Source organism: Nicotiana tomentosiformis, chromosome 12, assembly GCF_000390325.3.
Source record: "Nicotiana tomentosiformis chromosome 12, ASM39032v3, whole genome shotgun sequence".
In the NCBI taxonomy this organism is placed as follows: Eukaryota; Viridiplantae; Streptophyta; class Magnoliopsida; order Solanales; family Solanaceae; genus Nicotiana; species Nicotiana tomentosiformis.
The window spans coordinates 95,526,890-95,538,127 of NC_090823.1; the positions used below are offsets into that span (position 1 = coordinate 95,526,890).

Genomic DNA, 11,238 nt, shown 5'->3' on the forward strand with positions numbered 1-11,238 from the left:
CATAAATTTTATTATTTAAGCATTATTATTTTTATTGAACAAATAAATGTAAAGTATTTGCTTTTATGTTAAATCTGTTAATTAATTAAACATAATAAATCTATATTCTCACAAAGCTTGATCTTTTTTGAGTTTTTTTTTTCCAAATCTTTTTTGAGTTAACATCACTCAATTTGGTATAAACACGATAATCTTTCATTTCTTTTTTTTATGTGTTAGTCAAAAATGATATAACTATGCTATTCTAACTTCTAAGATACTTTTAGAGCATGTTTGGAAAGTCACATGAGAATTGAATTTGAGTGTAATTACACCGTTTGACATGTTTGTCTGGCCAAGTGATTACTTGGTCAATATAGAATTGGTTGTAATTGGGGAGGTGAGAATTGATGGTAATTACACCGTGTAATTACAAGTTATTTTTTAATTTTTTTCCTTTTTTATTTTTATTTTAATTTATTTTCTTTATAACTTTTTATTTCCATTATTTTGATTTCTTTTATTTTTACCTTTTAATTTCTTTTTAATTTTAAAATATATTTTATTTGTACATTATTTATCTTTTATTTCTCTACCTTTATTTCTTGTGAATCCATGTAACTGCTCATATATTTTATTTCTTATTTCTTTTATTTTCTTCATTTAGTGTAACTGCGTTATTATTTTAGTTTTTAAAACTACACCTCCTAATATTAGAAATAATGAGTCATTAACAAACCTCGCATATAATGGTTGATGTCATTAAAGTAGAGTTTCGTTCTTGAATAATGCTATAAACTTATTATGTTTCCTAATCTTAAGTTGTATTGGAACTTATTTTTATTAAGTTGGAATTTGACATATGTTAAACTTTTTTTTTTTTTTTTGGATTTTGAAATTATGTTATATTTATGATTCCAATTTACTTGATTTAATAGTATTAGTTTGTTATTCACATTGCATGTAATGACATTATATTTGTAGATATCAAGTTATTTTATCAAACATGCATCCCCATGATATTCTTACAAAATGTATGTTTTAGTTTTTATAATTAATTAAATTAAATATTATAAATTGAAAAAACATACATCAATTATTTTTACAATATTAGTTATAAATATATGATTACTCATTAATATATATTCAAGAAAAAATATGCATCTTAAATACCAAATCTAATATCATTTATACTTATAAAAAAATATTTATAGGCATATATTTATTATATTAACGTTTAAATTTTGATAATTACTTCATTTAAAATTTAATCTAACTGTTTAATTACACTTGTGCAACCAAACAGTACGTTTATAATTAAAGTATAATTACGTTATGACAAACAAACATATAATCGTAATTACAATACTGTGTAATTACTAGGCTGTGTAATTATTACCCTAATAATTACACCAATTCTAATTAACTGGTGGCTTTCCAAACAGACCCTTAACTTAACATATCATGATTTCTAATATGTGAATTTACTTCATTTGGAAATTGATATTTAGATTCAAAAAAGATATGCTATTTTTTTAAATTTCAAATTAGGTCATTCTTTTAAGAACAAAAGAATAATTCTCTAATGGTACTTTTCATACTGCCTTAAATAAAATTCTCTAATGGTACTTTTCATACTGCCTTAAATATTTCTTTAGCTACCTTGTGGACAAGGGGCGTAGTTGTTTTTACATAAATCAAAGATTGCTTACTGTTTCCTCTTTTAATGCACCACTTCAGGCCACCTCTTCTCTCTCTGTATGTATGTATTCTTTCCACACCCACCACTTCATTCTCATCTCATCTCCCAAACCCCCTTCTTCTCTCTCTCTCTCTCTCTCTCTTCTGTTTCTTCTGTTAAGCAGTAAGTTCTGTATGTATCCTTAACGTATCTGTTGATTGTTCTTTTTCTGTGTTCTGAATTGTAAAGAACTGTAGTTTTATTGTCAACACTTATAAAAACAGCTCAAAATCTTTGATCATTTTTCTAAAACTGTTTCTAATACTTCTTTGTTTGCATTTCAGGTTGTTATCATAGATCTGTTGCTTCTTCTGGCTGCAGTTTAATTGGTACATTCTTTGTTTTGATCTTTTTTTTTTAATCTTCCCATATATGTTTTTGTTTTCTTATAAACTACGTACTACTAGTTATTTGCTACAGTGAACCAATGCTGGGGCTTCATGTGTTGGTTACAATTTATTTGAGATTTCTTTTTCCTTTCTTTTTAAGCTTTTCAGTTCTTGTGTTATTTGTGAATTTAAAAAGAAAAAAAAAAGGCCTAACTCTGTCTCCACTCTTCAGCACCCCAATTTCTCTACCGTCTCAGCTGAGATTTTCTGCCGCTGCAATAAGGACCATCGTCTCCGTCACTGAATCCGGCCGTGAAATCTGAATACCCATTTTAGGTAAATTTTCATAGTCCAGTTTTTGGTGCGTTTTTTTCGTCCATTTTTTGCAGTAAAGGTGATTACTTTATGAAAATTTAAAGATGTATTGAATTGTATTGTTATTCAGATGATAATTTTAGCTGTTGGGTTGGTCTCCTTTCTCTGTTTGTGTTTGTTCAACGGGTTTCATTTGTCTGCTGAATTTGTGAACTGTAACATGAATAAAGCTGTTGCGAATAAAAACTACATTTTTTAAAGTAGCAGTAAAGATGGAGTAGTAATATTTTCAATTTACCTGATATAGAATCGCTCCTGATGTCTAGATCCAGTAGCCATCAGACATTAACCCCAAGAGAGGAACATTGTGGGGGTTCTAACAGTGCAATCAAACAGGAACTTGATGAGTGAAATCTGTTAACTAAAAAGAAAAAAGAGAACTTTTTGAATCACTATATCCCGGGTACCTTGATAACTTAGGATCAGTGATGATAGGGTTGATGTGATATCTCAAAACTGGAATTTGATGGTATATTTATAGGGGATATGTGGGGAACTTACCAAGGAAGTTAAAAAGTTTGGGAGATGAAATGTTGTCGTGGTTTAGGCTAATATGCTGATGATGCCTCTGGTCCTTGTGATGGAAGACTAAAGCATAAGGAAAATCTTAAACATGTTGAAAGGTGGTTCCCTTTGGTTATTGAGCTTCTGGGAACTTTGTTTGAACTTCCTGTTTATCATATTTCCCGTCCTCTCTGATTGTTCAATTACTCTGCAAACGAAAGAAGAGGACACACTTGATTCTTAAGGAGACCGTGAAAGCTAATTGCATACAGCTGCTTCTGACCTTTCTCCATTTAATACCAAAGTACTCCCTTGTAAGTGATCTCGCATGCTTAAGGTCATAGCCTGTGTCAGTTACTTGCTAGCTCTGAAATATAAGATTGTCCTGGCACTGATTGTTGATGCTCCTTGATCCTTACTTCAAATGCTGATATTTTAGCATACGGAAAGTCTGGTAATTTGTAGTTGGTGTCACTTTGTTAAATTAAGTCCATCATTAAAGATTGCCAGATTAAGACACAGAGCATTTTACTTCTCAGTGTCATCAGCCATGTAAAGGCAATTGATCTGAAGTCAGCTTTAAACTTTCTCAATCTTGTAATGAGTATTATTGCTTGGTGCCTGATCCTTATGCATAAAGGGGTACCTTGCTTGCATTTCTTGGCTCATTCTTTGGTGTTGAATCTTGTTTCTTCATGCATGCCAAGTCAAGCAAAATGCTGTAGGCTAGGATACCAGGCCTCGCTCACTCTAATTATCTGTCTAATTTCATTTCTGTTGTAACCTCAGATAATTGGAAACCACATTACAGTAATCATGCTTCTGTTGGCTGCTAAGTATTTATTCGTGCTTTTGTGGTGCTAAGTGGTTGTATATGTTTGCACATTGGTCCACTGCTAAAGTTCTATCTTTCTGATGGATGAACTGGGCTGTTCTCTGTCAGTGGCTTCTATATAGAAACAATAAGGGCCCAGGACGCACATTGTAACAGCAAGCTAGACAGTCTAGTAATTTGTGTTGCTGTTTGATTGTCAGCAGTCAAGCATCCTACTGACGTTCTTCCCTGCTTGTCATCTTTTTTATTTCTTCTCCATGGGTAGGGAGTGGATTGAGCGAGGGGCATACTGAAGGATGTGAGTTTAAGTCCTGCAGTTCAATTGGGAAAAATTCCAAAGGTCGTCTTTTATAGTTTTTGAACTTGCCCCAGTGCTTTTTGGTTCAATGACAAAGGTAATACAGTGCGATATGTTGGAGGTGCGCATTATTAGTTTGAATCTTAGCAGTGGAGAAGGGTAGAGGGCAGACACATTATCCATCACAGTTTCGAAGTTGGGAAAAAATAGATTTTGCGATTATTAGAATAAAGTTCAAAATTCTTTGTATGCGATCTAATTCTTCTCCATTTAAAGTTTGATTTTTAAGTGGAGAAAGGTAGAGGGCGGACACATTATCCATCACAGTTTCGAAGTTGGGAAAAAATAGATTTTGCGCTTATTAGAATAAAGTTCAAAGTTCTTTGTATGTGATCTAATTCTGTGCATGCAATCTTATTGATACTTGTCAAAAGTAGATTGTTGGTCTTCACCAAAAATTCCCCTCCTACTTTTCTTTTTCCTTTTTATTTGGGGTGGATTTGCAGACAGAGTGCCATGATTTCGAGCAGCAACTTCATTCATAAGACTCACTATGAGATCCTAGGTGTGAAGGAAGATGCAGATTTTGAAGAAATCCGTAAAGCCTATCGGTCAGCCATACTTTGTTTTCATCCAGACAAGCAGCAAAAGCCATCAGAAACATCCAATTCTAAGTGTCTGACAGAAAACAAATTTTTGGAGATACAGAGAGCTTGGGAAACCCTTGGCAACCCGAGGTCACGTGCACTTTATGACGGTGAATTGCTAGCTTTGAGACAGGACGTAGCAATTGCTGAATATGTTAGCTTAGAGGACCTTACAATTCAAGATTCTGGTGATGTTATAGAGCTTTCTTATCCTTGTAGATGTGGTGACCACTACTTTATTGATTCTTTAGAATTGGCTGACACGGGTTGTTCAATATCAATAGAAGGGTGTACAGTCTTTTTGCTGACCTCTAAATCTTTGCCAGCATTTATTGTGCTTCCTTGTGGATCTTGCTCACTTAAAGTTCGCCTACTGATTAATGGCGATACTAGGCTTCACAGAGATGTTCACTTGTAATTGTGACTAGTTGGAAAACATTATTATCTACAATATTTTTGCAAATTTTTTTGAAATTGAAATGACAACGGAAAATCGGAAGTCTGAAATTTCTTGTGTTTTTTTTTTGGTTACTTGAGTGCCAACAAATAGAAAGGGTCAATACCTGAGTTTTTTCTGATTCAGAACGATTACTTTTCTCTCCTCCCTCTGTCTCTCTCTCTAATGGCTACTTTTCTCCCTCTCTCTTCGACCCCCTTTCTTCTCCGTCGAGTAGCCCCACCCACCGGCAAGAACGCCGGCGACCACACGCAGGTAAGCAAGGGTGGAGTGGATGAAATGGAGTCTAGCATCTGGAGTACTGTGTGACACGAAAGTGCCTCTGTCACTTAAAGGTAAGTTTCATAGAGCGGTGGTTAGACCGGCCATGTTGTATGGGGCTTAGTGTTGGCCAGTTAAGCAATCACACATCTAGAAGATGAAGGTAGCAGAGATGAGATAGTTGAGGTGGATGTGCAGGCATGCTAGGATAAGAACGAAGTTATTCGGGAGAAAGTGGGCGTAGCTCCTATGGATGACAAAATGCGGGAAGCGAGACTCAAATGGTTCGGGCATGTACAGAGGAGAAGCCCAGATGCCCCGGTAAGGAGGTGTGAGCGGTTGGTTTTGGAGGGTACGAGGAGAGGTAGAGGGCGGCCTAAGAAGTATTGGGGAGAGGTGATCAGACAGGACATAGGGTGACTTCAGATTTTCGAGGACATGGCTCTTGATAGGAAGGTGTGGAGGTCGAGCATTAGGTATGTAGGTTAGGAGGTAGTTGAGCATTGTTCTTCTTTGTACATGTGTGAAGCTAGTCTGACAAGGCTTTGTCTTAGACTGCTAGTGTTCATGTTGTGTTTACACTATTCTACTGTTTTTCTTTGTGCCAGACCTTATCTACGGATTATTGTTAGTGCTTTGCATCTTTTCTCTAGTTCTTATGTTGCTGTCATTATTTTTATTATTTTCTATCGATTGTATTGATATATTGTCTCTCTTCTCGTCTTCTTGAGCCGGGGGTCTTCCGGAAAGAGCCTCTCTACTCCCTCGGGGTAGGGGTAAGGTCTGCGTACACTCTACCCTCCCTAGACCCCATTTGTGGTATTTTACTTGGTTGTTGTTGTTGTGTTATTTGTGAATTTGTTTTATTTGAGATGGGTTTCTTAATGGAGATTTTCTGAGAACTATAATGAGTTTTTGTTTTAAAGGTTCTACCTTTTTTTTCTTGTTTTCTTGTTGGGTCTGCTGATGTTTGATTCTATGTATAAATGGAGATTTTTCTTGAGTTTTTATGGGTTTTTGATTTGAAGGTCCAATCTTTTTTGCTTTTTTTGGATTGCTGATGTTTGATTCTATGTTTAAATGGAGATTTTTCTTGAGAATTTTAATGGGTTTCTGTTTTAAAGGTCAAACCCTTTTTTTTTTTTTTTTGTGGGTTTGCTGATATTTGAGTCTATGTATAAGTAGAACTTCTTGAGTTTTAATGGGTTTCTGATTTAAAGGTCCATCCTTATTATTTATTTTTTGGGTTGCTTGTATAGAGCTCTTTCTTTAGGCCCTCTTTTGTTTTCAGGAAATTAAGGAAGAAAGCCATTTTATGTGGTCTTTGATGCTTCTGCATACAGCTGATTTGAACATGGAATGTGTTAATCTGCTTATTGTTTTGATGAAAAAATCTTTTTCTCATCTTGATGATGTATTGAAGAGTTAAAAGGTTGGGAATCTTTAGTCCATGCTCTCTGGAGTTTTAAGAATCCAAAATCTAGAAATCTTCATTTGTTCAATTTTAGTCGATGCTCATTGGTATTTGATGACTGTGTATCTTATTGCAGATATATCTTCTCTTTTATCTTTTTTTCTTCTCATTTCTGTTTAATCCTTCTTCTTCTCATGCCAGCTGTTCATATGACCAAATTCTTCTTTTGTTTTCTTTTTTCTCTCTTTTTTTGGTTTTATTCCCACTACCTCAGTCCAATATTTCTAGTGCAATTTCCCTTCATGGTTGATGATGTCTGTCTATTTTGTCTCTATTTAAACATGTCTGAGTGGTTTAAATAATAGTTTTGTATGTAAGTAGAACAAGTATCAGGATATCTGTACATAACTGCTCTTAAAGTATACCATATTGAAGGATAATTTTCAAAAATATCAATGTTGTTATTGGGAGGAAATATACTCTTATGACCTTCATTTCATCGACAGGAATCAAGGTCGCATAGAGGCTCTGGATTCTAGGCAATAATAGTAGTTGCACATAAAGTGCAATGTTTTGTTGACATGGAGATGTCTTATCTGGCTTCTTTTGAGAAACCTTGTTTATGTGAAGAGAATGAAATGCCTTTGAGAGCATGATACTCTATAATTGTGGTATTGATGCGAATGCATTAATTAGATGTAACTGTATCCGAATTCGGTTGTGAAGGCATGTTAATATGCTCATCAGCTAACAAGTGGAGAAATCCTTGCTTCAGTGATATACAAGTATACAACCTTTCTGTTCTTAAACCCTTAGATATAATTCTATGTTGCACTCTCTCAGGTACCCCAACCCCACCACACCGCCACAAAAAAAAAAAAAAAAGGAACAGTAACATTTTCCACCAATCTTTTCTGTTGGCATTGAGGCCACATTTTACATCATTATCATAACATGTTGATTATAATACTATTCTACTGCTGTCTTATGTTACCTGCCTAAATTGGAGTAAGTATGGTTTACTTTAAATTTTCCAGGTCTGCTAAGAACAAAGTGTGTGGATCTTCAGGCACTACGATACTATCTCAAATTCTCTTTGAGGTTGTAATTTGGTGTATAATATAGCCCTAATGCAGGGGCGACGGAGTACCTTCGGTTCCCTTCAAGAATCTTTAGGTTTCAGTCATGGTTCTACGTCTAGTGATGGTGGTGCAGATCAGCAGATATGCTGGAATAATTTGCAAGATCCTGCACAAAATCACCTGCCAGATTATATGGTATCTTCTAATGAGACCAATTTTCCATTTTTCGACCCTGTGAGCCAAGAGAGACAGAACGTAACCGGGTGGAGTTTAGGAGAATCCAGCTCCTCAATTACACCGAATTGTGCAAGTCAGAGTGAACAGAAAACAGATCATGGAAGGTCATCCACGATGACTACTTATCCTGGACCTTCACATTTCTGTAACGAACAGCAATATGGGTCTTCTGACATTCTGTCATTGAGTAATACTGAAGAAAATTTAAACAGCCATCGAATAGATAACATCACTTTATTTTCTCGAGGTTATAGTTCTAGCACTATTCCTCATGATATCAGCAGAAATCCAGTATTTGAGGGGCACAGCGACGATAATGATGATGACGGTGACTCTCAAGTGATGGAGTGTACTCCATACAACTCTGATAGACCAGGAAAAGAGCAAAAATCATCTGCTAGTACTTCTGGAACTAATGGATATTTGATGGATGATAGTGATGGCAGGCCAGACAGTACACTGGATGGTCGGCGCTTTTGTAAGAGAAAAGCATTTGAAGGATATCTAGCGCAATCTTCAGGGAGTGGTAGTTCTAATTATATTCCTCTTGCTGAGAATGACTTATGGGATTCTACACCTGCTCCTCCACATAGTATGAGTACAGGTGCAAATATCTCTGCTCCAACAGAAAGTAACAGAAGCATCAATATGTCAGAGCAGGTGATCCCAAGACTTGGGCTTACCATGGGAGGAGCTGTTACAGAAACTCCTCTTGATACACTGGCTTCAAGATCACAGAGAAATTTCAGGGTGAGGATTAATGGCTCACTTCAGCAAGATTATCTTCCTAGTAATCCCTTTCCTGCTGTGGATGATGTTGGAAATGTTAATCTGTCATCTGAACAGCAATTACCAGAGCTCCTTCCTAATATCTCTTTGGATTTGAGGTCTATATCTGCTGCAGACAGTGGAAATACTCAAAGGCAGCCTGTTGTAATGCATGTTCCTTCTCTGCATCGACGTGCACATACTAGGTGGAATTCAGCATCAAGTTCAAGAACTGGCAGTTCATCAAGTTTTTCTGGTGAGAGAAATTCAGCAACATTTGAAGAGCCTAACTCAAGAAGTGTGTCAAGAAACATCTCACAACATCCTATGTTCATACCTTCAACTGATGGGAGAAACTGGAACCAAAATCTTGCCAACTGGAGTTTAGCTGGAAGAAATATTTCTGTTGCTGGAAATGTCGCATCCACATCTCGCAACAGCTCCAGTTCAGGGGTCCACACATCCCCTCCTACTAGGGTTCTCCACAGATCTCCTCAATATCATCGGAGACTGCAAGAATTAGTCCGTAGATCTTTGTTGTCTTCAGATGGCGCTGAATCTGGAGGTCATAGTGGTAATAATCGTCCACTACATTTGAGTTCTGCTGTCTCACAGGAGATGGCACTATCTGGAAACCATGAGCATCGTACATCGAGTTCAAGGTCAGCAATGATGTCGGAGCGGCATCTTGATGGTGCTACCGGAGTCCCCTATTCCTGGAGGAATTTGGCTGCTGCACGTGAACGAAGAAGCAGGGTAGTCTTTGAGGTATTTTCACTTAACTGGTCATGTCATAGTTATCACCTCCTCGTCTCATTCAGCATGAATTGTTGGGTGCGCAGGTGTTATATCCTGTCACTCCAGTTCCATTAAATTTCCTTTAGTGATCAAATTAAGGGCAGGGGTCCGCAACCGCAAGGGGTAAAACAGGCGGCCCACCCAACTTTGTTTTATACATGCATACCTGTCCCTAAGTTGGATTGACTGATCAAATTAGGGAAGATATGGATTTAATTTATGGGTCTCACATGTTTTACCAAATTTCGGATTAGCAGATCTTTATTGTTAACTTGTTATAGAACTAGAATGAGAAGGCCTTCGTTCCTTTTTTATGCAATGTAGTTTGCAATGTTGACGCCTTCTTTACCAGTTACTCACCAGCTAAATATCTTTTTATTGAACAGATTCGCAATGTGTTAGATCTTATGCGCAGGGGAGAGGGCCTAAGATTTGAGGTTAGATTCTTGCCATTACCTTATCAAAAATAATACAAAAAGATTTGAGTTTAGGTTCTTACTGTCACTTCAACTGAATGATGGGCTTTATACCTATTTCCCTTTCATAATGGAAGTTAGAGGCGTAGCAAAATGATGGGACATGAAGAGGTTTTGAATCAGTTTTCTTCTTGTCTTTGGGAGGAGTTAAACTGATAGAATTAGCTACCAGACCATCTCTTCCCAAACTTAAATGATTCCTTCCTCATATTCCAGGATGTTATGATGCTTGATCAGTCAATCTTCTTTGGGATTCCGGATATTCATGATCGCCATAGGGATATGCGGCTTGATGTTGATAATATGACATATGAGGTTAGTGTGCTAAACAGAACTACATTACATTCTATTGCAAAGATGTTGTGCTAAACTGTGCCTATGTGATGTGTTTCCAGGAATTACTGGCACTTGGGGAGCGCATTGGGGATGTTTGCACTGGGCTAACCGAAGAAACTATTTTGAGTCGTTTGAAGCAGCGAAATTATATTTGCATAAAAACAGAAGAACCTGAGGATGCAGAACCATGCTGCATATGTCGGGTACTGAATTTGATAATCTCTACTATTATTGCGTGCCTGCTTAAAGTTCATTCATTTAGATTGGACCTCGTTAAGTGGAGTTTTAATAGATTTTCAATCATTTGTAGGAAGAATATAACGATGGAGATGATCTTGGAACACTGAATTGCGGCCACGACTTTCACGCTGGCTGCATTAAGCAATGGCTCATGCAGAAGAATATATGCCCGATTTGCAAAACAACAGGGCTGACTACGTGAGGAACCATATTCTCATGTCTAAAGAAAATGGATCGCCAACTTGGGAATTTGACGCCACTAAGTGTGCCCTCTTCTCTTCCATGGCTTAATTTGAGGAAGATCCTGTATTTTTTTTTATTTGATCTCCATTGGGGAGTTTATTCAAGAAGTCAAATTATCGCTAGCAGGAGGATTAGACAATCATTTAGGGAAGAATTACATTATTGTTATCTGGAAATTTACATTTCCTATTCCAATTAATTGAAAACCTTGAACATCA

At 36.5% G+C, this 11,238-nt stretch overlaps 2 protein-coding genes across 6 annotated transcripts; both read left to right on the forward strand.

Annotated features, from left to right (window-relative positions):
• Positions 1–1,641: 1,641 nt before the first annotated feature.
• LOC104118670 (probable E3 ubiquitin-protein ligase RHG1A) lies at positions 1,642–11,238 on the forward strand. Of its 5 annotated transcripts, none has more exons than XM_018778422.3 (8): positions 1,642–1,741; positions 2,005–2,049; positions 2,282–2,385; positions 7,878–9,695; positions 10,112–10,162; positions 10,418–10,516; positions 10,597–10,740; positions 10,848–11,238. In XM_018778422.3, the coding sequence occupies exons 4-8, from the start codon at positions 7,971–7,973 to the stop codon at positions 10,977–10,979; spliced, it is 2,151 nt and encodes a 716-aa protein (XP_018633938.1). In that variant the 5' UTR covers positions 1,642–1,741; positions 2,005–2,049; positions 2,282–2,385; positions 7,878–7,970; the 3' UTR covers positions 10,980–11,238. The 5 variants fall into 5 exon arrangements, with proteins under 5 accessions (XP_018633938.1, XP_009628263.1, XP_018633940.1 ...); XM_009629968.4 differs by lacking the exon at positions 1,642–1,741 and adding an exon at positions 1,748–1,843; XM_018778423.3 differs by lacking the exon at positions 1,642–1,741 and adding an exon at positions 1,754–1,852.
• Positions 4,578–5,126, forward strand: LOC117273061 (uncharacterized). Its single transcript, XM_033652154.2, has one exon. The coding sequence runs from the start codon at positions 4,578–4,580 to the stop codon at positions 5,124–5,126; it is 549 nt and encodes a 182-aa protein (XP_033508045.1).